The 27,754-nt window shown below is 41.0% G+C and overlaps 1 protein-coding gene across 1 annotated transcript in view; it reads left to right on the top strand.

The window, feature by feature from the left end:
• The window catches only part of FNDC3B (fibronectin type III domain containing 3B), a gene marked incomplete at its 5' end in the record, with an annotated part of 105,778 nt that overhangs the window by 68,732 nt on the left and 9,292 nt on the right, over positions 1-27,754 (top strand). Inside the window, 4 exons of the mRNA XM_008944647.1 lie at positions 1,644-1,924; positions 9,468-9,680; positions 23,159-23,325; positions 27,082-27,209. Coding sequence (XP_008942895.1) covers positions 1,644-1,924; positions 9,468-9,680; positions 23,159-23,325; positions 27,082-27,209 — 789 coding nt within the window. The remainder of the gene's footprint in view (positions 1-1,643; positions 1,925-9,467; positions 9,681-23,158; positions 23,326-27,081; positions 27,210-27,754) is intronic.

The raw sequence follows: 27,754 nt of genomic DNA, 5'->3' as shown, positions 1-27,754 counted from the left end.
ATAAAGCAGTTAAAGCACCACTGAAAATAAATTGCTTGGAGCAAGACACAGATTGCTAACCACTGGTTTAGAGGGAAGACAAATAATACCACTGGCAGGCCACGAAACAAGGCTCACTCTTAACAGCTCTAGGAGCATTTCACTAAACAGAAGGTGTCCCTGGAGCAGGATTTGTTTTGAAGGGCTTTTTAAACGCTGACAAATCTAACTTTATTATCTCTTTCTTCAATTGAACAAAATGCCTCCTGGAAAAACAGAACACAGCTTTGTGTTTGTATTATGCATAGCAGAAATAAGTTATTTACTACAGTTAACCATAGGTAAGAAACCAAACAATTGTTTGTGTCCTTCTGTGGCAACGTCGTGAACCTAATTTCTAATTAATTGCAAGCTGATGGGAGACTCTGAACTGTCTTCCCCAAATGCAAAGGAAATGGGGGTGGTGAAGGATGCTGGGCAATGTCAAAGCTGCTTTTGAAAGTCTGGACCGTCTAGGTGTCCTGTAGCTCAGCCTGTACCATAACAGGTTGTCAAAAGCCCTCTGCTCACCTTGTGGGCTAACAGCATGGTGGGCTGCATCAGGAAGAACCCAGCTGGCAGGTCAAGGGAAGGTGGTATTGCCCATTACATGCCACTCACAAGAACCTGGAATTGTCCAGTTTTGATCCAGGCAGAGGCTGAAATAGATGCATTCAGGTGAGATCTAAAGAAAAAAGTTATCACTGGGCAGGGAAGTAAGTACTGTAACAATGGTCCAGAGGGGTTGTGTCATCTCCATCCTTGGAATTTTTCAAGTCTCAAATGGACAAAAGCCTGAGCATCGACTAATAAAAACCCAGGTGTGTAGAGCTGTGTAGTGTTGAGCTTGCAGAGACAACAGCCCCTGTAATTAATGAGCAGAAGTGGCCAAATTTTGAAACTTAATTTTCACTGGGATCCTATATCTGCAAGTCCAGAGGAGAAGCTTGATAGTTGGTTGCTCTCCTCCCTTGTGGACAATATTAAGCCCATGTGCTGCTTTGGTGGTTTGCTAGTAATCTGCGACTTTGGGGGAAATCTGAGTCGCAGACTTAAAGCAGTCCCGAGTTCCTATATTCATGTATCAGAAACTTTTTAGCATGTCATTAGCTATCCCTTCCCTGAGTGAGGAACCAGTGTAGCTCTCAGCAAGCCAAGTGCCCCTTATGTCTAAGGGTAGTCTGCTTGCATGAAGCATCTGTCTCACGTTGCATTCTGCAGCATGCTCAGGGTTTTGTTCAGGGCAGCTCAACAATTTTCTGAAGAATGTGGTGTCACCTGACACTGGCAACATGGCTGTGACATTTTTCCCTTACTAAACAAAGTTTGCTGCTGATAAAATGGTTACTGTTAAGTCTGATTAAATAGGTATTGGGGAAAAGAGAAATGTTCACGAATTTATGTGAGAAATACTTAGCAAAGTATTTATGTAGCAAAGGAAGATGCTGATCACTCTGGTGTAGGTGGAAGGGATGAGTCGTGCTTTAGAGAATAAGCCAGTGGTGTATATGCTCTGAAGAATCCATGCAGCTCTTCGGGGCTGCACAGTTCTTCATTGTGAACTCGAAGGACATATGAAAGAGAACATTTATACTGTAAAAGTACCTTTATTTTTGAACACACAGGCGATGAACCAGGCAGGAGCTGGACCCTACAGCGAGCTGGTGACCTGCAGGATCCCCGCGGCTGTGCCCGATGCGGTCTCCACCCTCTCCGTGCTGGAGGACGAGCACATGGATGCCTGTCAGCTGTCCCCCTCCGTGTGCCTTGTTCTGAGCTGGGAAGAGCCGTGCAGTAACGGAGCCGAGATTACATCGTACAACATCGACCTGGGGGACGTCAGCATCCCCGTGGGGAACGTCACGAGTCACGTCATCAGTGATCTGCTGCCAGAAACCTCGTACCGGTGAGTGCGGTGGTTCTGATGGGACACAGAGCACTCAGGGCAAGATCACACAGCTTCATTTTACATAGGAAATGGCTGTGGCATGTAGAGCAAGTTAAAAAAAACACCCAAACGTAACAACCAACCAACCCAGGGAGCATAAATCTGCTAGAATTCCTTTATGGAATGAATTGCAGTAGTGCATGGTGAAATATTGCCTTCTCCCCTCCCTTATTCCTTTTTCTCCTATCCTTGCATTATCTCTGACCTCTCCTTTTTAAGTTGCTCTGCAAAGGTAGGGTTATGCTGGTAGATAAATATATTTTAAAAATGGGAAATAACTAAAATTAGAATGCGACATCTCATGTTTTTTCCAACTGCTTAGCAGTACTGTTCCAGGGATTCGTATTATTAACTGCATTGATCCCTGTAAGGGGGTGGCAATTTACACACAATGAACTTCTCTTTGTGTAGTTACAGCTATTTTTTTGTCTCTAGCATATAGAGAGTAATTAAAATAATCTGAAAAACAATTTCTTTATAGTCCTTCAGAGTCTGAATTTCTAAGCGACATAGCCAAAATTACTATTTTTTTAATGTTCAGAAGCTTAAATGTTTTTTTCCATAATTGTTAATTAAAAAAAAATGGTTCCATGCAGGCAATGAACAGCAGTACAGCAGAAAATGTGACAAAAGAAATTCTATTTTAAGTACTGCTCTAATAAAACCTGAAAAGTGATTGCATGGTTGTAAAATCAGGCAGGGCACAGACCTTCTGTAGTATTTTTCTTTTTTTCCTTTGTATTCAAGGTCACAACCCTACAGGTCTTGTAGAGTTTACAATTAATGAAAAGTTCATTTCCTAAATTTTATCATGTACTCAAAAAAGAGAACTTCTTGTGGCAACTATCCAAATATATGTACTAGAATTTATTTGAAGTGATGAACATATATTGCTTGCAGCATCTAGTACAGTGGTTCCTGATCTTTGCCTGGAATATGTAGGGTTTAAAATAGTGTAATTAAAAAAAAAAAATAGATTTCTTTAATATATATTTTCTTCTGGCAATCTGAAAAAAAAAAAAAAGGGGTGAAATAGGAATTTGGTGATTCAGAACTCTTCCATTCCAGCTCACTCATATAAATCCAGGATATGAGTACGTTACCGCTGTCTCTAGTGCTTCGCTGGCTTATAATGCTGTGATCCTTCTTGGCAAAGGCAGTGGTGAAGTATCCACTTTTTCTTCTTTTTTCCTCTGTTTACTTAAGAACTTAGTTTCGTGGTCAGGTTAAGCAGCGTTCCTGTCAAAGGAAGCCTCTGCTTCCCTCCTTGTGTTGTCCCCTCTTTCGTGCCAATGTATCACACCATTCTAGATGGACAAAACTCTGCTTAATGAGAACTAACCATATTTTTTGCCTTGTTAATGGGTAGAGAGAAAGGAAGGCCAGCTTGTCTTCTAGTAGGTGTGCTGGTCCAAATCTAGTGTAAGGTAACTGTGAAAATACTGCACATGCATAAAGCTGCATAAGGTTTTGAGATAATCCAGGTCACTGTTGTCATGCCTCTGACTTCCCTTCATCTCCATGTTCTCCACTGTGTGCCTTGTGTCAGCACTGGTGCTTGTGTGATCTTACTCTAAGTGAGACCTGGGAGGCCAACTGTTTGAAGGCTGATCAAAAACCTAATAAAACTAATAAGAAGTTGAATAGTTTGTCTGTTGACTGGCTACCCAGCTGTGAGACTGCATTGTCTTTAGGTAGTCTCGTACTCCCTGGTTTCTCCTCTTACATTCCATCAAGAGCCGAAACAACTAAAGCAAAGTGAGAGCTTTGAGCAACAGTCAAAATAGCCAGAATGGACCATCAAAATTCTTAGCTAATGTCTTCTTACTACTTTTATCTCATTCTTTGTTGTCTACAGCTTCCTATAGGGAAACGTCCTTGTCTTCAAGGCCTGGAAATGGAGACATGGAATGAAAGGATGGGCAGGACATTAATCTTTATAATCATGCTGCAGTCTTGTCTGTGAAGCTCTTTCTCCTGCTGCCATGAAAAATGTTGTTACACTGAGATCATACTTGAGGTTTCTTTTTTTTTTTATTATTCTTATTTCATTATTTTGTAAAAAGCACCATATTAAATCACATCTTTTTAGTCAGGGAGTCTGCTTGTCTCTGATGCAAATGGAAAGGCTAAAGCACAAACATTAACTGCAGCTCTTCTAAATATTGTTGTAAGACTAAGTTCCTACCAAGAGAAAAAAATTATTGTGAAGAGCACAAACCAGTGGATGACTAATCAGAAGTAATAATATATGAAAGCTCTTTTCTTTAATGAAACAAGAAAAAGAAGCCCCAAAATACTGCATCTGCATCTTATGCCTGTCAGGGAAGAAAAGTCATGGCAGTTGAGTTGCAAAAGTGCCTCATCTATAGTTTGAAGTATTTTTCTGCTAATAACAAGACATGTCAAAGTGTTCTTGCTGTTGATCATCAACTATTTCTTTGGTATTTCTTCTTTAAGCCTGTTTTGACACCTGTCTTTCATCAGGGAATGTCAGTGCCCTGATAAATGTATTGGTAAAGAGACATGTTTATCGAGATGTATGCTAAAAGGAGGTGGGTTTTTTTGCCCTCCCTGTCTCCATCAGAAGAGCATTTCAGAACATCACAGATCTCATTCTCTAAATTTGTTCACTAGTGGTTTTTCTTTTCATGTCAACTTTGTTTAACTCAACTAGCTCTTTTCCCTCTCAAGTGTTTATTCCCTGCTGTGTTTAAAAGCAGTGAATGTGTTTTCTTCCAAGCCTTGTTTTTCCTAGACTAAACAAACCAAACGCTACTAGGTTTGACTCTGGACTCTTTTGCCAAAATTTCAGCAGAATTTAAAGTAAATCAGCAAAGGTCTTATATGTTTTAGCTGCATTGGAATTTCACTGTCAATGTTGTTGTTTAGGGGAGCCCAAAATTGAAAGCAAATCTTGGTTATTGTGAATCCACCAAGTCCAAAATTGGCAAGGAATGTTGTTGAGCATAGCAGCATGATTCTAACAGTGTTGTCTACATGTGTCCACCCCATTGGGCTTGTTAGCTTAGGTCTGCTGTTGCTCTGCTGCCTCCAGCTCCTGTGTGGAATAGGCTCTGCGTGAGCAACTTAAGCAGACGCTGCACAAGCTCCAGGCTCTTTGTGGAGGTAGGCTTGCAGTTGATGAGTTTGGTAGTTGCTCTGTTTCAGTAGCAAATCCAGCCAACGTGCCACAAGAAGGATTTGCATCCCAAAATGCAGTCAGGGCAGGAGGAAGTGGGGCTTGCCTTTGCTCTGCAGCTGATGGTCAGCATAGGGCTCACCTCAAGAGGTCTTCTCCGATGTCAGACACAGACCCACACTCCTGCTGCAAAAAGCAGATGCCTCTCAAAAGCACTATGTAAACATTATTGCTGGTGAGCAGCTGCAGATACACATCTGAGAGTTCTGCAGCCTTTCCCTTTTATTGACGTAGCCCTAAAGCTCTGGAAACTCTGATTAGAGGGTAATAGCACTTGGACTGGTTTTCCGTGAACTGATGTAAGTAGAAGTGCGTTAATAAATATTCCACAATAAATAAGTATTCAACAGTAATAGAAATACCAATTTTCTGGTAGACTGTTCCCAGGCTTTGCTCAATGCTTTCCATGGTTAATTGAACTGTGCTGTTGAGATACTTCACTTCAAAACAACTTCTGATTTTTAAGGATGCTGATTTTCTTCAGAAGTTACTTTGTTTACAGAAATACATAGTAGCCTTATTATATTTGAATAGCAACATTTAATTTGTTTTAGGAATAAAAATTCTAGACATTTTAGATTTCTAAATTGTTTCAAGGAAAAGATCTTCCAAGATGAAGAGATAAGGATGTACGTGGATGCTCAAGTTAACAGTGCTGATGTGGGTTATAAATTTATTCTTCAGAATGTAAACCTAAGTCTTGTTCCAGCCCCGGGAGAGTGCTTCTGGCTTAGCTCCTGGGGGCTCCGTGTGACTGCTGCCTGTTACATTCAGGCTGCTGCTGATGATGATGAAGCACACTGCTCCTACTCCCCTTGGAAGACCATAGCATTTTAACACCCCCAGTTTTCCACAGGCACATGTATTGCAACTGGTGGCATTCCACTTATGGGAACTAGCAAATCAAACTCTTCTCATGTCAGACTCTAAGATTAATTAAAAAATGATTTTTTGGTTCGTTGGAATACTACACACAGCATTTTGTGACCAATCTGAAAATAGCATCCTGTTTAGTGTGTTTATTTTCCTGGGTCAAGAATCTTATAAGATAGAATGGTCTGTTAAAGATCTTTAAATGGTTTCTAAATTTGCTTATTCTTATTTATTTTTGTTTTCTAAATGTTTAAAAGATGCAGTGGGAAAATGTGAGAATGAATGCAAATATTATCGGTACAGGGTCTGCAGAATTAGGTACTATCCCTAAATATAGTCTTTACATTTTCAAAAAACTTACAACTTATTACTGTCAGATTTGCAAACCACCTTTCCCAGACAGTGTTGGGGTATTTTCACTTAGTAAAAAAACTGAAAGGAATTCAGGAAGTGGTGTTATTGCAGATATTTCTACATGTCTACATATTTTTACACAAAAATAAAGAATTGATTTTTCCCAGTATCAGTTCTGTAAAGAATAAATGACTTTCACTTAATTGTGGAAGTTCTGTTGCCTACTATGGCTGTGCCACCCAGCTGGAGGAGCTCAGAGGGTCACAGGCTGGGGCAGAGACGTGAGAAAGCACCGAGCTGGAGCAAAGATGCTGCAGTCCAAGGATGTGCTCTCTCTCCTCCTTCACCTGCTCCTTCTTTCTCCCTTTCCTGTTCCTTCTCCCTTTCCCTGTGGACATTTCCAGGGCCTAATACCCACTGAGGAAACGCTGCTGTGGTTCAGAAGCAGGTAAGAGCTGGGTCTGGGTTACACTGCCACAGGCACAGCAAATCAAACCTAGTTGTTTGTGCATGTATGACCAAGCTCAGGACCTGGGAACAATAGTGGCAATTTGGAAAGAGTTTTTGGTTGCTGTAATCAGCAGAAAAAGGGTAGCCGTGTCCAGCCATGTTAGAGCCAAGTAAATCAGCTCTTGCTTTCCCAGTAGCATCACTCATCTGGAAGGATGCTTGTCTCTATTTTAAGGCTTAAGAGTTTCCATCAGTCTTACTGTGCTCCAAAATCAGAAGTGATGGGGGGGAGGTGTGCATATTTGTGTGTGTCAGAAGGTGGGAGCAAGAGCACCATGCAGCAGGTGGAAGCAACAACAAATGAGACAAGAGGAAGAGATACTTTTTTACCTTGTGCAAATACCTGGCAAAGGCAAGACAAGTAAATGCAGGTCTATGTTCATTCACATACCTAAGAAGCTTATCAGCTTCTGCTTAAGAAATGTGATGTGATATTTGAGAGGTTCGTTGCAATCAAGTTTTCAAGTGTGATAGCTGCCATTTGGCAATGAATTAAAGTTATGATGCTTGAGGACAGGAGAGGCTTTGCTGTTACTGTATCTCAGGATAAGACAAAACAAACCAGAAAAAAGTCTGTACTCTAGAGCATGCTGCTGTAATTGATCTACAAAAAAAGTAGTAGTTTGTAATGTAACTGTTACTGTTTATGTGCACATGCTAATAGAAAACTTGCCAGAATCCTGTGAAAATTCAGGCAGGTTTGTTGTTTTGGGTTTTTTTTTGTTTTTTTTTGTTTTTAAAAAAAAACTGGAAAGACTATTCATGTAATGACTCATCAATCTGAAGAGTCAATAAAATAATATGAAATAAGATCAGTGCCTATATTAATTACGTTTCTTAAGACACCCTTCTTTTTATGTCAAATGCTTGTTGTATGCAGCAGTTGAAGAGGAGGCTCCCGCTAGATATTACTCCACACCGTGCATCCTTTTGGAGGAAGAGGATGAAATCAGTATTTCATAGTGTTGTAAGGCGGTCAGGACCTATTTCCTGACACCAAAAGGAAGGAAAATACTGCTCCATGCCAAGCAATACTTCACCCTTGTTAATGGCTAGGTCAATAAGCGAAGGTTTAACCACACATTTACATGTGGCTGTATAAACACAATGCTTTCTTACAGTTCACAGTTACTTTAGCTGCCTGATAAGTAGATAAGGCTCTATTATTTTACAGTATTTTATTAATCGCTTAACCCTTTTTAACCCTTTTTGGTTTTGAATGTTTTTTTGTTTTTTTTTTTTTTTTTAATGGGGAATATTATTCTCTGGAGGGTTTTTCCTTATCCTTTTAGCTCTACCTAATCTTTTTCTAATGGTAGAGCTGAAAACTTGCTGTTTATATGACCTTAAATTACTTTATGTACTTGAATCAAATTAAGTAGCTATGTCCACCAAAGACAGTTCTACTGATAGTCTGCATTCTCTGAAGTAGGCAGTTGTAGGCGTATACCAGGTTCTGCTCCTCTCCCTTCTCCCCCTAACACCAACCCCAGGACTTCTGGCTTCTCCGTGGCTTAGAGTTTTGAGAAGAAGCAACACTTCTTGTAGAGTCTTTTCCCATGAGAAAATACTAGATTGCTGTGCACAGGGTTTCTAAAGTAAATGGCATCTGTCCAGCTATCTAAACTAGGCTGAGCTATCTAAAAAACCTAATTACTGTGTCCATCCTGTTTTCTCTTATTTTCATGTTGATTTAGCAAACTTCTGAAGCCTTTCAGGCTTGTCTATACCAATATTTCCTTTTACACAGCCCTCAAAGCTTTAGAAATGCATGTTTCACATTTTTGTTATGATGTTATTGCTGACGTTACCATAGCAAAAGACTACTGCTCTTCACTCATTCCCACAAACAGATTCTCACTGTGCAAATTGTGAAACTAAGGGGCAGACAGATGAGTGAAGGTGATAAAGCAGAAACCAGGAGTTGTCATCATAAAAAATAAATAGGATTTAGTAGACTATCTGTCTTAAGAATGTTTGCAAATGAAACTTCTGTGTTTAGGTAGGCAGTCTGCTTTTCTTTTCTTCTAAATGTCTTTAATGTCTCATGAGCTTTTATGCATCTTGTGAGAGTCCAACTTTTGATCTAATAGGTAGTTCACTGGTGGTTCATGTTTCCACAGTTGGTGTAAGATGTGTAGAAGGTTTGTGGATTTAGCCTTCTCTGTTTGTTCCTTCTAGTAGAGTTTCATGTAATTAAATAGTGTGCTTTGTGAGGTGCTGCACACACACTGAAATAATACCATTCTTTGGTCTTCAGAGTTATTTAGAGATGGGTTTGCCAGATGGAAATGGGTTTCATGGGAATGACACCAGTGCGTTCATTTAATGATTTCACCTAAATTAGTCCATAACCTTTGTTAGACAACCACAACACACTTCTGCATTTTATTTATTCATAATTACACACTCCATGTTTTCCAGGCTGCACTTGTATCTGTGCCGCTGTCCCTTGCTCCTGTTGGTTAAAGGGCATGCCACTGGGTTCTGATGTTGCTTACCCAGTCAAGCCCAGGCTTTCTTTCTTGAGACTTATTTTCACCTTTTTATTGTTTGTTTTAGGATCAGGATCCAAGCTGTCAATGAAATTGGAGCTGGACCATTTAGCCACTTTCTTGAAGCAAAAACCAGGCCATTGCCACCCTTACCTCCTCGGTTAGAGTGTGCTGCAGCAGGTCCTCAGAGCCTGAAGCTGAAATGGGGGGACAGTAGTTCCAAGCTTCACACCACTGACGACATGGTCTATATCTTGCAGATAGAAGACAGAAATAAAAGGTAAGAGACATGAATCTTTTCCTTGTGCTAAGGAAAATGATTTCTGGTTCATTTTAATGCAGTTATGAGTCATGGTATGGGAAGTTTTGCTTTCCTGAATACTTCATGCCTACAAATATATACAAAATATTGTTTTAATAGGGTTTCTGTGCCTTTAGTCTAACATGGCAAATTGTTAAAAAGCTGTTATTAGGGAACAACCAAAATCAGTATTGTTGAAAGTTTTAGCAAAATCTGGCCCTTCTGCTGATAAAAATTGTTACCAAGTTTCACAGTTATAATGCTTTACCCGTTGGAATATACAAAACAAAGGTACTGCACCCAAGGTGCTGTGTGTACTATAAAACAAACAGTTACAAAACTGGAGCTCTAGGAAAGGCAAAACTGAGCAGAACAAGATTTTTTGGTAACATGATGGTCAGGATTTTTATAGCTGTAATACTTCAGAAATATGAGCTTGGTAGCTACACAATAGTTATGAAATAAGGATCTTCATCCACCATGTTTTACTTCCATAAAATTTTCTTCAAAGCCACAAGAACTTTCTATGTGCAAGAAACACAGAAAGGAACATTAAACAGTCCTCAGCAAAAAGTAATTTCCCATGCAGACTTTGCATGGGAAGATTGATAATGTAGCTCCAGAGTTGTGGTGAGCTATATTCAGTAAAAAAAAGGAAATGAGAGAAAGACAATAGGTGAGTACTGCCTGACATCCTGAGCTCTTCAATGAATAAATACTGTAGATGGCCGTAATTTACTAAGAAACACTCACAACTAGTTTAATTAGGTAAAATAACTGACATATCAAGCAGATAATCCTTAGAGACCTTCAGTACACATCGTAATTTGGTGTATATTAGCATGATTCCTTTAATTTAAATAGAGCTGTGCTGAATTTATGCCAGCTGCAGTTCTGGCCCAAAAGCTCTAATTGTAAGTAATAAACCCACCATGAATAATGCCAATATCTCAACTGTATTGATGCAGAGAGGGTGTGTGCTCAGCTGTATTAATAGTGAGAGGTGTCCAACGAATATAAATGCCAATTTGAAAGTCTGCCTGTTAAAACCAGTTTCTTCAGGGTGCAGTGATGCTTGGCAGGAGCCCATCACCTGCAGCAGCATGTGATGAAGTCAGTTCTAAAGGAAACATCCAGCAGGCTGCTTTTGTTTGCTTTCATGTAGCACTTCAGGTAGGATGGTGGAGAACTGTAAATTGTTTTAAAACTGTTTTTATGTTGGAGAAGAGAATAAGTTTCCCTGTAACAATAAAATCCGATAGGTTAGCTGGCAGCAGAGAAGGAAAGCTTTTTCCCCTTTGCTTTGCACGAAGCTGTAGCATAATCCTTTGCTTTTGCACACACTTTTCCCACTGCAAATGGTCTCTTCAGTTAATTAGGAGGAATTTGAACTTGTTCATGTGTTAGATTGTCTTAGCTTTAAATTTGGCTTAGAGTTCCTAAAGATACAGTGAAACTACTGATCTGCATTGCACTGTTTCTTCCTGCTTGAGCAGAGTCCTTGCATGAAATGACTTCCTTTGGTGGGCTGGCTCAGAGAATGCCTAATGTGAGCCACAGCCCTGAGCCCTCCTGCTAGGGAGGTGCCTGTACCAGCGTGGGCACAGCAGAGAAGCAGAACGGGTGGCTGTTCTCTGTTCGAGAAGAGCTGGAGCTGGCAGGTCTTGGCAAGAAGATCTATTTACTTGTTCCCTATCTGAGAAAAAAAGTCCCTTTTTTCTCCTCATTGGGTGCATCAATCACAATGAGAGATGTTCCTAAAAGGGTACAGTGGCCAAGTTTTGTACATTCAGGAGAGCTATCGTTCCTAATGAGCAGAGAATGACAGCCCACACATGGATTGGTAGAAACAGCAGTTAGTTACAGAGGCAGGAGTCCTCTCTTAGATCATTCCTGTAAATTAAACCCCATGGTGACTGACAGGTTACTCCGTCATGGGTGTGCTTGTGAAAAATACTGGAATCTGGGGTTTTGAGCATCACTGGCCTCTCTAATTGTGCTCTGCTGTAGCAGATGAATGCAGACAAACTGTGAGCATCTAATACAATAATTAAATGCTAGTCTCTGCTGAAAAATGGCCCCGAATAAATGATCGAAAAGGATGGTTTTGAGTCCTTTGTGATTTGAAAGGGCTGTAGGAAGGTTCCATGGTGTCTCCTGTGTGGACAGAAGAGAGAACATTTGGCACTGGGGAAGAGGCTGCGGCATAAAGATGGATAACTTAGAATTGACCTCTGTTATATCCTTAGTCTTTTGGAAGATATTATTGCTGTCTCTACTGAGACATCTGAAGTTACTTTTACCAGCTTTATAGTGAAATCCCTCAACTCGGTATTATAACTTTTCCTCTGAGCATACAGTTCACTTACTGTAATGTTGCTTACCGGTAAGGTTTAGAATAGGTGTTAGTTTTAAAATGCCATTGAAACATTTTCACAAACAGAAATACAAAGAAGAACAAATTCTTTTTAAAAAAGAAAAGCATCACTAAGTCAGTTTCTGACCCTAACAGCTTTAATGGCCTTTTTGTACAGATTCAGCTCCAGGTTTATGCGGTGATAGGCAGCCAGTGCTCTTGAATGTGTCCTGGTCATTAAGATTTGTTTTTAACTTCCCCATGCTCTAATGAGGCATAACAGACTTCTTGTTGGAGACAAAATGTTTCATTGATTGCAAGACCTGTGAAACAAAATACTTGGAAATGTCTTGACACTGATTAATGTAGGGGCTTGAAAAGGTGTGCACATCAGAAATGTACCTGCTCTAGCTCTCCTTTGCTCTTCAGTGTGTGACATTTAGGAAGATCAAATTAGCTTCTCTTGTCCTTTCAATTATATGTAGCATTAAGTGGAAATGAAGAAAAATCTGTTTCTAGAAAACACAGTACATGGGAACATAAGTTGAGAGTAGTTGACCTTAATGTAAAGAGGACTATAAAATTTCTTCTTTTTAAAATAAGCCCTCAGTTGTGACTTTATTTCCCAACTCTAGTAATGTCAAGAAAATCATGTTGATCAAGTCGCACTGTTTTCCAGAACACTGTGGATTTTTCCTCTCCAAGTGAAACAAATGAGCCTAATTATAGTAATGCTTTTGATTTTTTTCCTGCACTGGTAATTAGTCTTTAGTTGGTCCTACAACTAATTATACCTCTACAGTGGCTTAAAACGCTTACAGTATCCAGTCGGAAAGAGAGAATTAGCAAGTACCTTATTAGCGGGCCATTTATCAGTTGCTTCTGTGTCTTTTAGATGTATATGTGTTGCAGTTGAGGTGAATTCTGTGATTTTTGTGTGCATAAAGAATCCAAGTAAAAATATATTTAATCATATTCTAACAGAGAATCATTGGTAAGGTTGGCTAAGCAGCAACCTAAGCATGTTCTTTAAAATAGCAGTGAAGGATCACTGCCAATTCTTAATAAGTCTGCTTTTGTAAGTGAATTGTAAGAGGTGGGGTTTACTGGCATTCTAAACTTTAATTGCTTTTGCTGTGGTTATTTGCTAAATAAATGAGCTACGCCTCCATGTCACAGAGTGAACAGTAGTAGTAGTTCCCTTCCATATCATATCAAAGATTATTTATGTGGGTATTAAACATTAAAAATGCTTTGCTAAACTATACATGCGTACCATTTAAGGAGATTATTATTCTTCAATATAAATGAAAAAATTGATCACAAAGTAGAATTTGCCTAATGACTATCAGTACTAATTTAGCACAGTCATTGTGCGCACACAGTTTTTCTGGTTAGGATATAAATGTCCCAAATGCCATAGCTACATATGGATGTAGTCCTGGAAACTCCTAGTGACTGTAAGGAAGGAATAACATTTGTAAAGGAATGACATAGTCCCTTGAAGTGATTTCTCCTATGTGGAGAATTTTGCCTGAGCTTGACTATTTATTTTGGGAGACATCGTCCCTCACATTGCCCATCCTAGGAGTGCTTGTTATCATGGTGCAGGCAGCAGAGGACATCTGAGCTGTAAGCCTGGTAGATTCTCAGTTGCCTTTCAGTGGCTGAGGTTGCCTTTCCTTGCTTCTGTTTGGTAGGTTGTGATCAGAACCTTTTGAGCCTGAGTATGAACAGGAGAGCCATGCAAGTTTTTCCTGGTACAAGTGAGAGGTGTATTGTCCCATCTGTTTCAGTGCTTGCTAACTCAGATGTTAGTGATGCTCCTGGTGGTACTGCCTTTTTCAGTTGTGTGGTAAGCTACTTCACTCTTTGTAGAAAGCCTAAAAGAGAGAGGGGGAAGTATATTACAAAAATCTACACCAATATTTTCTAAGGTGAGAGGAACCACAAAGCACTTCTCAGGAGGTGGTTTCCAAGGCAAATTGAAACGTTCTTTGAACAATAAAGAACTCGGTGCAGCGATGCAGATGGGCTCTTTTTTTTTTTTCTGTGGAAAGGTTCAGTTTTATGAAACTCTTCAACTGACTCTCTCACCCTTCTGTCACCTTCAGTCAGTGGTGCTGGAAACCTTTTCTGAAATTGTATATAGAGGAAGAAACTGTTTTCCCTTCCTCACAGCTCCCTTTCTGTGACCTAGTTACTCCTTTAAGAACTATAAGGAGCAGTAGAGAACACACAAATCTACACAGTGTTCGGTGCAGTTTCCCTGGCTCTAGAAGTGGGATATTGTATCCATTGATGGTTCAGTCTAAGCACCAGTCCTTGCAGAAGGATTGGAGCCAAGTGCAGTCTCTGTGTGTTAGGAAGTGATCATATGTGTGAGCCTTGACACATATGTTTGTTCTGAATTAACATAAAAGAAGGCAGAATATAAATTGCCAAATGTGCTGCCTTTGTCTGATGACTAGCATAATCATTATCTGGTTACTGCAAGTTTCAAGCAGTCTAATTAAAAAATTGTTTACTCTCATTATTTGATCAAGACAATTTGCACCCATTTTAGCAGCAATTACTGATATATATCAGGCCTACTGGCTTGTGAAGTTCTATTAAAATACAAAATTGGATGGATTAACATATCCTTGCAAAAACCTGCAGGAAAAATCATTTTCATTTTGGGTAAAACAATGATGAAAGGAAATGAAGAATGACTGCCAAGACATATGGCACGCTACAGTTTACTCTGCAAGCCTGGCCACAGGGAAAGTTAACATTCAGAAAAGCCTTTCAGGTTGTTTGTCTTCACTTGATATCTTTGCATTCTGTAGGTGAGTATTGCTGCTAATAGCAATGATATTTATATGAACAGCATTTTGATCAGACACCTGGGCCTTTGCAGTGAGTGCTGTGCAAATGAAAAAGAACAACAGCTCCAAGTGTGAAAAGCTTAAATTGCTAATGTGTTTCTGCTTTGTTCCTAGAAACAGGAGTGAAACAACAAATTTATTAGATGGGAGTTAACTGTGTGTGCGTCATCCTTTGAGACAAGGGAAAATGTTAAATGTTTGAGATGAGATGTCTCAGCTGTTAGGCATCTAGTTAGACATAGAATGAGATGCTATTCTATAAGTATTTTCAAAGAATCCCTGATTTCGTGGGAATTTTAGTAGTTAACTACATAGAAGCACAGTGGACCAATTTCCTCTTGTATTTTGATCAATGTACATCTGCTTCTGTACAAGATACTTCAGACTTCATGGGTGTACACTGAAGATACCAAATCATAAATAAGAGCACCATCTCGACCAAAAATTGTTGTCACTGTAGTGAAAGCCATTTTCTGCACATCTGTAACAACCTCACAAAAAAATTATATATTTTTTAAAAAAAAAAAATTCAAAAGCCTTGAAGTAACAACTACTTAATATATCAAGTGGTAATGAGGTTCAGCTTAGAGCAACAGGATCATATTGGCCAGTTTTCCAAGAGCCCATCTTCAGATCCCAGGTTCATTTTGCTGAAGTTGGTAGACTAGAGACTCTGCTTGGCTTCGTTAGTGGGCTTTGCCAAAACAGATTACTGAGGCTGTCGCTAAATAAATAAAGTAAATGCCAATAAATAGTTATGAACATGACATGCTAAATGAGTTTCATTTTCAGGTTCATAGACACTGTTAGTTGCTGCCATGCTTTGAAAGTGGATTGTAGTGCTGCACAAGGGAGATAAAGATGCTGTCTTTGAACTGTGTTTTGTTCTCTTCTGGTTTTAGCTTTGTTAAGCCTGTTCTTATTTATATCAACTGTTAATTAACACATTGCCATTGCAAGCCATGGTATTGGCACCTGCCGAGTGATCTAGTTCTTCCTGACTGTATAGTTTCAACAAGGCATTGGGTGCTCTCCCTAATTTCTCCCAGGTCTTTCATTCGGGTTCTGTTAGCCCACATGAATTTGTGTTCAGTGTTGTCCTTCCTACCTGTTCCTAGGCCTCTGATGTGGCTGCACATGGGCATCATCTGTCAGGCACTTTGCTGATCTATCTCTCTTTCTTCATGAACATGCCCAGAAGCTCCTTCCAAAAGAAGTAATTTTTCTTCCTTTGGGAGAGCTTCTGTAAGTTAAGGCATCTCCATTTTCAATAATTCCAGACATCTGACAAGTGACTAGGAGTAGTAAATGTGGCATACATGTTCCAATTCAGCAGCAGGTGAAAGATTATCTGGTGGAAGCAAGCTAGAAATCAATTTGGGGCTGCAAGTGCTCTGTCTAGCCTGCAGATGTGGTAGGTGATTAAGCCAAGAACCTGACTGTGATCACGTCTCTTCCTGCCTCTTTAAGTTTTCCTTTTCTAAGTGTAAAGAAGGAATAGTTGGCTCCTTCAGTGGGTCCTGTTTTTATTATGCCTGTAAACAAAAATGACATTCATAGTGCATTGTGGAGGTTGGTTTCTAAACATGTCACAAACCAGCATACATGACAAGCTTACCAAAAGGCATGTTCCAGAAAACAGATCTTCAGATCCGAGAGGCCAAGGCATCCCATCTCTTTAGGCCACACCTCATGTTAGGACTAGAAGTCAGGGTTGGGGGATTTTGGGGGAAAACAAAACTCTTTTCAGAACCACTGCAGAGGTGTTTCCCTTCCCTTGATCAAGTATGGGTTTGGTGATCAGGTAGTGAGGTGGATCAAGAACTGGTTGGAAGGTAGGAGTCAGAGGGTTGTAGTCAATGGGACAGAATCTATTTGGAGATCTGTGACTAGTGGAGTCCCTCAGGGGTCGGTACTGGGACCGGTGTTGTTCAATATCTTCATCAACGACCTGGATGAGGGTACAGAGTGTACCCTCAGCAAGTTTGCTGATGACACTGGGCTGGGAGGAGTGGCTGACACACCAGAAGGCTGTGCTGCCATTCAGAGAGACCTGGACAGGCTGGAGAGCTGGGCGGAGAGAAACCTGATGAAGTTTAACAAGGGCAAGTGTCGAGTTTTGCATTTGGGGAAGAGAAACACCATGCACCAGTACAGGTTGGGAGCTCTCCTGGTTGGAGAGCAGTGTAGGGGAAAGGGACCTGGGGGTCTTGGTAGACAGCAGGATGACCATGAGCCAGCAATGTGCCCTAGTGGCCAAGAAGGCCAATGGCATCCTGGGGTGCATTAGAAAGGGTGTGGTTAGTTGGTCAAGAGAGGTTCTCCTCCCCCTCTATTCTGCATTGGTGAGGCTGCATCTGGAATATTGTGTCCAGTTCTGGGCCCCTCAGTTCAAGAAGGACAGGGAGCTGCTGGAAAGAGTCCAGCGTAGGGCTACAAAGATGATTAGGGGAGTGGAGCATCTCCCTTATGAGGAAAGGCTGAGGGAGCTGGGTCTCTTTAGCCTGGAGAAAAGGAGACTGAGGGGTGACCTCATCAATGTTTACAAATATGTAAGGGGTGAGTGTCAAAAAGATGGAATTAAGCTTTTTTCAGTGTTGACCTGTGATAGGACAAGGGGTAATGGGTGCAAATTGGAGCATAGGAGGTTCAAGGTGAATATCAGGAAAAATTTTTTTACTGTGAGGGTGACAGAGCACTGGAACAGGCTGCCCAGAGAGGTTGTGGAGTCTCCTTCACTGGAGACATTCAAAACCCGCCTGGACGCCTTCCTGTGTGATGTACTCTAGGTGACCCTGCTCTGGCAGGGGGGTTGGACTAGATGATCTTTCGAGGTCCCGTCCAACCCCTATGATTCTATGATTCCCTCAGCACCTACCTGCGAAAGGAGATGCCAAAGAGTGTCTTGGAAAGGTGCCCCAGTGCTGAAAAGTTTGGGTCGTCGTGGTGCTGGTTGTGGGAACACTGATGGATGTGGGCTGGGGGGGGGAGGGTGCTGCAGATGTCAAGCTTTTCTCTTTAAGCTGGGTATTTTAAAACAGTGGAAGTGAAAAACAACAACAACAAAAAAAAAGTTGTGCATTGACTTTCCTCCTGTATTTCCTCTGAATTAGATGGTTTTGTTCTGAAGCTTTGCTTTCCCTGGTGCCGCCTCATAGTATAGGGAGCTGCTGGTGGGGAAATAAAATGATGTAAATTAGTGACTGCTTGATAATGTTTTCTAAACAAAATAGAGGAATCATGAAAGAGAGTAGGTGGGGGCTATAATTGTGGGGACAACAGGGATGTTGCAATAATAATATTAAAAAGGCTGTTGTTTTGTGAAATTTATGTATTTTAATTTCTATTTATGCAGCTGCCCATGTATGAAGCCTCAGGTCTCCAGGTCAGACCAGTGCTGTATTAATTATTCCTCTCCAGCCAAAATTGTGGCAGATGAGCACGTTTTTCTGGGAGGCAGTTAAAGAATCATTCAGGTGCCTATTTCAGCCTTTGTACATTGGCTCAAGATTGCTGTATTTTAGTGCTGTATGTTAGATTTTATTTCAAATTAAACTGTTGTAAGGACAAACAAGCTAGTAAATTGTAATCAAAACCCAAGAGTTTGAATGGGAACCTGCTGATTAAAATGTACTGAGAACTAATGAGCAGAGGTAGAGCGAGTACATTCATATTTCTCTGCTTGACTGGAAGTGACTAAAGTGGGGGAAACAGTAGCTGCAACATGTAAAACACTTCCAAGAAGATCTCACTTAGAATAAAAAGGTATTGATGAAAAACTAACAGCAGTGGTGTTTCCCAAACAGTCGTTCTAGGACACTGTGTTCTCTCTCCTCTACTGTGTGTAGGCAAATAAATCATCCGTGACTGACATGAGAATGTCTGGGATGGGGAGAATTGAGATCGTTCAAGTGAGATGAGGGAGAAGTAGCCTCTGGGGAGTGTCTCCATCCCTGGAGAAAGTTGCTTTCTTTTCAGTTTCTGCTGTTAATTTAGAGGCGAAGAGAGGCAACACTGCAGCATGTTAAATTTGAATAATACAGATTTACTTGTGGATGGTACAGACTTGAAACAGATGATAATGCAGCTGTCATGAGAATGCCATTAACCCACAGAGGTAGGACAGCAGTTTAAGGGATGTAGCCGACTGTCATTTAAATTCAACTGGGCAAACCTCTGAGAATTGAAAATCTTAGTGCTTATTTAGCACAGCTGAGGGATTTGCATGAAAGCAGGTAGAAGTTGGAGAATGAGCAGGTCTTGGCTGAGACACACTTGAGCATGTTTTGTGTTTTGCTTTTGTCTGTCTTGGAAGGGAAGAGCAATGAAGGAATAAGAAGTCAAAGTGTAAATACTAATATTTCTATTAGTGTGTTCCTGTATAGGAACAGGAGCACTTTGGGCTTCATTAAACCACTGGTGTCCCTATTCTATCCCCAGTTTTACTGGTACAACTGTTTTGACATAGCACTGGACCAGCTAGGGAACTAATCAGTGGAATACTATCCTACTTAAAGAGGTCTTTAATTTCTGTCAGTTCCCATAATCCAGTTCACCTTCTAGCCCTATATTTGTACTGAAGGAGCAGCATGGGGATGGAAACAGCCAGCTTGGGGAGGTTGGAGCAGGTTTAACTGCCACATCTGGTAAGCACCATCATGGCAAACATCAGCATGTTAGTATTTGGGTGCAGTTTCACTGAAGTTTAAACCAGCTTATTCAACTTTGCATCTAAAAGCATGTCTATTTCGTTTGAAGGGACAGAAAGTGGCAGGCTGTGAAGCTGCAGTGTCTCAGTCACATCCAGCCATGTGCCCATCCTTCAGCTCCAGCCTAGCCACACGGGGAGGAGGGATGGAGGAGGCTCTGTTGAGACATGCACCTGCCTCCTAAACAAGTTTCTCAGTTCCCAGTTTTACTGATGTGCCAGTTGTGTTGTTCCCCTGTGGAGACTGGGACCTATGTCGTCTTGAATTCAATTTATGAATGATGTAAAGCTCTGTCATATAAGAGTAATGGGATGTAGGAAAAAATCCACCACTACCCCCAATGTGGTTCAACTGTCATCCTGGAAAGCTAGAGAGATTTTTGATGGCTGTACTTTAATGACCATGTTTATGACATCCCATAGCATCTGTGAAAAGGAAAACTCATTGTCCATATTCAGACAGAGAACATAATAGAAGCTGGAAGAACTTGAGAGGGAGATGGAGAACACAGGAGCTTTTCCATATACAGATTAAGTCAATTTTTAAATGCATAAGAGATTAATCCCTTGCAAACAAGCTCGAAGCTGGCTAGTACTTAACAGAAAGTATGGAACAGAGAGTGGATAAAGCACAGTGGACAGTGTCAGGCTTGCCAAAAAGGCAAAGATGTCTAGAGCTCACATTTAAATGTGCTTTTCAAATGAGAATTAAAAAATGAACTTGCAATTATATAAGCAAATTACCTTACTTTAGACAAATTTTTTATGTATGCAGGCATCACAGTAGCTATGTGCAATCACACTGATAGATTCAGCTTTACGTTCATTGCAGTCCTTCAGCTGAAAGCCTGGGAGGCTGAAGAAAGACTGTAGGATATATTGCCCCAAGTCAATAGCAATCCACATCAAATAACAACACTGTTTTTAAAAATAACAGAAGTAATTCTGGAGGAGTATAAATTACCTACTTTAGACGTGAGGCAAATGCTACGCTATTATTAAAGAATCACTAGTATTTTGAAGTTAAAATCTTTCATCTTCATTATGTTTCTAGCATCACGCTCTTCATCTTCAAACTCAATTACAAAGCACTGTTGTCATAGTAAAGCCTAAGAACAGTTGAACTTGATTGACTTCGTAATCAGCCTTTCTTGTTCCAAAACTGGAAGCCCTCTTTCCTCAGAGATGGTTGAATCTCAGGATTTTAAGGGTGCTTCTGTTACAGTCTTGTGTGTTGAACGTGGTTGCAGGCTTTTCCATAATGGTTTTTGCTTTCATTACAGGTGTTTTTTGAGATAGAGAAGTAAAAAGGAGAGGAGATGGAAACCAGTTGGGAGTATTAGTCCAGTTCCCAAATGACAGGAGGAGCTCAAGTGTTTTGGCAGATCACTTTCTCAGTGTCATGAAACTTTAGTCATATTGAAAAGGTGAAAGTGTAATTTGAGGATTAATTCATTGGTATTAACCATATAAATATGTCTAATGAGTGTACCATAAGCCCAAGCTTGGCATGTAGGTGTGCTTGTCTTTTAGCTGGTAAGGTGTGTGGATCCTCCTTTGCTTCCCTAGCTCCATGGATGATTATAAAATAGGGCATTAGCCTAAAATACTGCATTGCATCTTTTTTGCTATCTGTTGCCCTTGGATGAGGGTCAAAGAAAGTCTCTGCACGTCTGTGAGTACTGCAGTGGTTTCTGAGCCAGCTGCCTGATTGAGCCACAAGAAGTGGAGAGGGAGGGAGAGAGAGGCAGTAGTCTTGTCTCTTCAGTCTTAACACTGTCCTAAATTTGTGTGCTTTGCTCACCATGCAGTGAATCCCAAGAAATTGGATTCATGAGAGCAGGTCTCTGGTAGTCTTTTGAAGTGTGCTATAGCTGCTTACATGAGTCTTAAAAATGGGGGATAGCAAGCAGTCCTTAAAACTGTGTAAGCATAAGGCTGAGAAAAAGAAAAAATTCTTCTCTGGAAATTTGCTCTAAAATCTCCCCTTAAAAACTTGTGGGCACAGATCTTTTATTTCCAGTGTAGGTGAGGGATTCACTAAAACTCGGTGGGGGTAGTAAGTCACATCAGTCCTCAGAGTACATTTCCAGCAATTTAAATTACCTGAACATTTCTTTTTATTACAGATGACTCTTGATCTCTCTGTACTTCCGTGGATTTCAATCATAATGCAATATAAATTGATTTCTTTCCCTGAGAGCTAACGACAGACCCAGTTTCTTTGAAATACTCAAATTGGTTATACTGTGTATATCTCATGCAAAGCCAGAGGATGAAGCTAGCACCTAGATAGGGAGGTCAAAAATAAAGCCCTTTGTTGGCTTCCTGGTGATTTAAATCTGCTGAAATAGTTGAGACATTTGAAGAAGTGTACTAAACCATCAGAAAAACTATGTGATCCTACGTGGTGAACTTTATGTTCTCCAGATCTGGGAGTATTGTAAGTAAGACCTTGCTCTGCAGTGGACCCTGAGTGGATTGATCCAAGATGCTGGGTACTTCCTCTCTATTTACCTTCATCCCCATTCTGCTCAGCACCAAGGGGGTCAGGATCTCAGTTAGAAATTACTGGCTAATGTGTGACTTATTACTGAAAAGGATTTACCTGAGCAGAGCAATTGAAAATAGAAGTCAGATTCTCTCTAGCAACAGTACTTTGTCTTTTTTTAAAATGAAGTGACCTTGATTTTGTTCTGCGTTACATGGTTGGACAAGTTTGCATGTGCCTGTGTTTGGTCTTGTCAATGGAAGTGTTTTGGAAGTCACTTCCTTAGTGCTGTGACTTTTTCTTCTTCTCAGCTTGCCCTCAAGCAGAGCTGTTGGTACAGGCATCCACCAGAGCTCCAAAGCTGGCATCCTTTTCCATCTTCTATATCCCCCTCACTGTAATCATGCTTCCCCTGTGTCTTTTCACTCCCAGCCCACCAGATGTTCTCTCTGGATCTGTTTCTGTCTGTGTTGTTTGGCTGTCTTCAGGCTGTGAACTCCTCAAAACCAGGAAATGTGTAATCTAGTACACGATCTGTATGTCTGATTTAAATACACTTACTCTGGCTTAAGACAGCACAGATGAGTTTAGGATGTGGTATTCGGGTCTTAATTTACGATTAAAGTCCAAATCAAGCAATGGAAGAATCAAAATATTAATCTTGTTTTAAACACTTTTAAACCAGGAGTGTGGTGTCTTGTAGCAGAACACAGGTTGAATCTGGTCTCTCTACTAGGAAGTAGGAAATGCACTGACAGATACATGTCCTGATAGTTCACATAATCATTTTGCAAGGTAAGGATTCATAGCAAAAGGGACAGGGAAGTTCTGCTTCCTCATACCTACTAATCATTGTTAGTGTGTTAGTGACATCCTGATTTTTTTTTACTTCTGATTTTTCCTTTTAGCAGCCCTGCAAAGCACGTTGTGCCAGTTTGCACACTGTGGATACCTTGCAGCGATCCATGTAACAGCCAGAAACTTTGTTGCCTCTTCAGTGTAACTGCATCTTCTCCTTTTTATTGTTTCCAGGTTTATTCCCATTTACAGGGGACCGAGTCATACGTACAAGATACAAAGGCTGACAGAATCCACTTGTTACTCCTTCAGAATACAGGCAGTCAATGATGCTGGGGAGGGACCATTCTCAGAAATGTGTACCTTCTGCACAACTAAGTCAGTCCCACCTGCAATCAAAGGTATGGTATAGAATTTTTTACATAAACATAAGCAACCCGTTGTTGTTGAAGTAATTGGTAAGCATGCAGTGAGTCTGTGAGGGTTAACATAACTGTGCAATAGCACCTGGAAAATCAGTTTGTGCTGCTTGTGTGTTTCTGTGATGGGAAGCTGAATTATCACCAAAAAAGTTCCTATAAAGAATAGAAATGTTATACCAACCACAACAGTTGATGCTGTTACACATAACAGTTGGAATGCTGCTGCTAACGAGGCTGTCTGCCAGGGGATTGCTCTGGATTTCTGCAGCACTTGTGTAAGGGATTTAACAGCCCTACAATATGTGTGTACATACCAACTCCAGCATTAGTAAAGTTTAGTGTTAGTGTTCTTTTAGTTGTGGAGGTGATGTTCAGCATAGAACATCGGGGTTTACTTTTCCTTTAATGTATAAAATTACTTACAATATTTCACATATGTAATGCGTTAGATTTAGAACTACCTTGGCAAATGAAGTTTTATGATGAAACATCTTTTACTGTGTGTAGATTTTAGCCTAAATACATTTGCTCCTTCCTTCCTTCCTTCCAAGCAGAGCTATTCCAAAGGCAGCAGATTCACCATACTGGCTCTCTGATAAATTGGGCTGGAATCAGAGGCACATTTTTTTCCTGTGTGCTTAAAGCTCCTCTGTCCAGCAGCACCATTTATGATGAGAAACAGCAACTGTTAGTTTGCCAGAGGGGTTTCATTTGCTCCACTATACTTAAAATCTGGCTTGGCTAATTTTGACACCACTTGTAATCAAAGATTTAGAGAGGGGACAACACTGCCAGGGTGTAATTTCCCTGGTCTCTAGGTGAGCTGCTCTGGATCATCCCCAGGAAGAACAACCACATGCAATGCTACAGGCGAGGGGAAGAGTGGCTGGAAAGCTGGATTGTCCTCCTGGGCTTGGCACTGGTGAGGCCACAACTCAAGTACTGGGTTCAGTTTTGGGCCCCTCACTGCAAGAAGGACATTATAGTGCTGGAGCCTGTCCAAAGAAGGGCAGCAAAGCTGGGAAAGGGTCTAGAGAACAAGTCTTACAAGGAGCAGCTGAGGGACCTGGGGTTGTTCAGCCTGGAGAAAAGGAGGCTCAGGGGGGGGTCCTTGCTCTCTACAACCCCCTGAAAGGAGGTTGGAGCCACAGGGGAGTTGGTCTCTTGTCCCAAGAATCAAGCAACAGGACAAGAGGAAATGGCTTCAAGTTGTTCTACGGGAGGTTTAGGCTGGATATTAGGAAAAAATTCTTCCCCAAAAGGGTTTTCAAGGCTGCCAAAGGAGGTGCTAGAGTCACCATCCCTGATGGTATTTAAAAGTCATGTAGGTGTGGTGCTGAGGGACATGGTTTAGAGGTGATCTGGCAGTGCTGAGGTAATGGTTGGACTTAATGATCTTAAAGGTCTTCTCCAACCAAAACAATTCTACAGTTTGCTTCAGTGCTGCTTCTGGCAGAAGATATCTGTATGTGCATGGTTGAAAGTTTGAGGGAAAATCTACTTACCCAGCAGTGAGTTATCCCCATTCACTCTGTTGAGCAGCTGTGAGATGCACTCCCCAGCACAGCCAAGGGAGCTCCTGCTAGGAGAACCAGGCTGGTGTATGTGAGGGCAGCAGGGAGGGTGAGCTTCCCAGCTTCAGTATCTGCCAGCTGCTGGAATGCCTAGGCACAGGCACATGTCACTCAGGGGTGCTGAGTCCATGTCGCTGTTGGTTCTCTTAGCTGTACTAAGTGGATAACACCAGCACAGGGATGTGGGCTTGCACAGTAGTCACTTCTTCATTTTGTTGGATAGAAATCCATTTTGCTATACTCAAAGATCTGACCTAGGTTTTTGTTTTGAACTCACTGCCTGTTTAGTTCCTGTTAAACATGATTCATCCCTTCAGCTGAGTATCAAGCACTTCAGATATGATGCAAATACTGGGTCATGTGTGAGCTGGGACCAGAGGTACATGACAAAACACTGACAGGAACAGTCAAAAGGGCACAACACAAACATGTGTTAGTGAACATGGCTGTGGTGATGTAATGCTAAAGGAGAAAGAGATCTGTTGAGGCAAAATGATGATGTTGATTCTCTTCCATGTTCAGAGCAATACAAAGGAATGTATGTGGTCAACTTAATACAGTTTTTTCATGCATCAGAAGTACATATTCATTGTCCTGTAGAGCATACTAGTCACTCGTTTAGTGATGCCCACCCTAGACCAGCATTATTGTTAATGGCAGTGTTTTCCAAGTGTCAGGAAAAAATCTAAGTTTATCTGGGTGAAGGATGGAATGAGGAGGGAAAATAATTGAGAATATTGTTGTCAGCTGAGATGAAAGTGTCTGTTGTGAGTCTTTCAGCACTGGCAGATGTGCAGGGAGAAGCAAATGGATATTGATTACATTTGGATCCGTGTATGATTCATGTGTTCTCTTGGGTAGTAATGAATTAGTCTTAGATTCTTGTAATGAATGCAGCAGCAGCAGCATTTGTTTCTTTGAGAGACTCTCCTGTTGCCTGTTTTCTTAGGGTTGGGAAACTAGATTGCCTTTAACAAGCTCGTGTCTGTGCACGTGCACATGTTAACTGCTTGGTAAAGAGTTCAGTGCCGTTGTTTCTCCCACTTTCATATTTTTTTTGGTTCTGTGCTTGCCTGCTCTGCCTGCTCAAGAGGTTGGTGGACCTCAGATGCTGTCGCAGTTGGTTTGATGCCTTCCAGTGGCAGATGCTTAGCTGTACGTGTGGATATGCTGCCACTGTTAGTATTGTGCCCAGCTCACCTGCAAGCTTGCCATCGGGCACTGGACAGCATCTTTTGGCTTTCAGCTGGCGAGAGGTCTTCTCCCAAGGACAGCAGCATTGTAACAGCTGACAAACTGAATTTCTCCAGGGTTCTACTGAATGCACTGGTCTGAGTGCAAAGACTTGCTAGAAATAGCAGGTCTGATCAGCTGGATGTCAGGCTCAGAATTAGAGAGGAGTCCAAGTCTCTAAAACTATGCTTGTAATTTTCCTTCCCAAGCTGGACTTAATGTCTAATACAGAAGATTATTTAGCTTCCCTTCTCGCATCCCTTCTCCTATTTTTCCTGAACTAAATCTCTGATACTACTCCTCTCTTTCAATGCCATGTAGCATGGGCGGAATACACAGGTATCTCCATGGGACAGGTGTTTGCTCAGAACTTCATAAAATTGCTGCTTTTATTAATGCCAGTGTAACTCGTGCATTGGCTTCTGCTTTGAAAAGATCAGTGCACAGCATTGCAATTGAATTTTAAAAGTTCAAAGTTTTCTGTCACATCCACTCCTCCTTCCTAGTGGCTCACAGAGCTGACAGAAGAGAAATGTTCTAACAGCTTAGTGTCTTCTGCAGAAGTGATCTGGGTCCTGCAGTAAACTTCTTCAGAGCTTGTGAATCAGCTCTAGATGTCACTCAGTTTTCTGTGGATAGTGTTGGGTATTGTTTCATACCTCAAGAATCCTGAACTACTTAATCAGGCAAAACTGTCCTGAAATAAATTGGACTTTTGAGTGACTTAAAAGTTTTCTTTTATCCACTGATGATGGAAACCTGATTTTTTGGCCATATAACTATTGTACAGATAATGTGCTGTTAACCCCTGTGGTGTCCCAGAATTCTCTTTTTAAAATGTTCTCATATATATTGCAGTGCACAGAAAAGGAATAAGATTTCAATGCAGTCTTTATATTAAATGTTAACACATTTCATTTTGTTGTAGCCCCTCGAGTGACACAGTTGGGAGCAAACGCCTGTGAAATTACTTGGGAAAGGGTCCCACCCATGAAGGGAGATCCTGTTAGTTATGTTCTGCAGGTACTGGTTGGAAGAGAATCTGAATACAAGCAGGTAAGAAAATGGTCTGGTTTTAATATTGCTAAAGTGATGACATGATGGAAATGTTCTTGAACATTCACTGTGCTGCTTCTTTCTGCTGTATTGAATTACACTCTATAGTGATGTGTCAGGTGAACTTTGGTAAAGGCTGAGTCAAACTTAAGGGCTGTAATAGGTTATTTTCTCCCCCTAGGGAGTATATAGGCCATGGTTATTTTATTGGAATGATTTGTGCTCTGTCCATAGTTAATCACTATTTCTAACTGAACTGGCCTTTGGAAAGTTACAATTCTGTTCCCTGTGCTTTCTTCTGAACTGACTGGTGCTAACCATTGTCTAAAGATGAGAAGATGAAGTAGGTAAATTATCTTCCTCGTTCACTAAACCAATTCTATGACTCTCTGTCAAGGATTTCAGTCAGTGACTTCTAATTGGTTTGTTCAGCCATCCCATTCCTGTCTAGGGTTTCAATGCTCGTGTCAGTGCAGCATGTCAGCTGCCCCACAGAAAGCTGTGTGCTTCACCTCTGCCCTGTTTTCTCCCTGGTCTTGTTTTCA

The sequence above is a fragment of the Merops nubicus genome, unplaced genomic scaffold (assembly GCF_000691845.1).
Source record: "Merops nubicus isolate BGI_N331 unplaced genomic scaffold, ASM69184v1 scaffold1017, whole genome shotgun sequence".
Taxonomy (NCBI): domain Eukaryota; kingdom Metazoa; phylum Chordata; class Aves; order Coraciiformes; family Meropidae; genus Merops; species Merops nubicus.
Note: the sequence above shows the minus strand (reverse complement) of the source record. Positions and strands in the feature narration are given on the sequence as shown.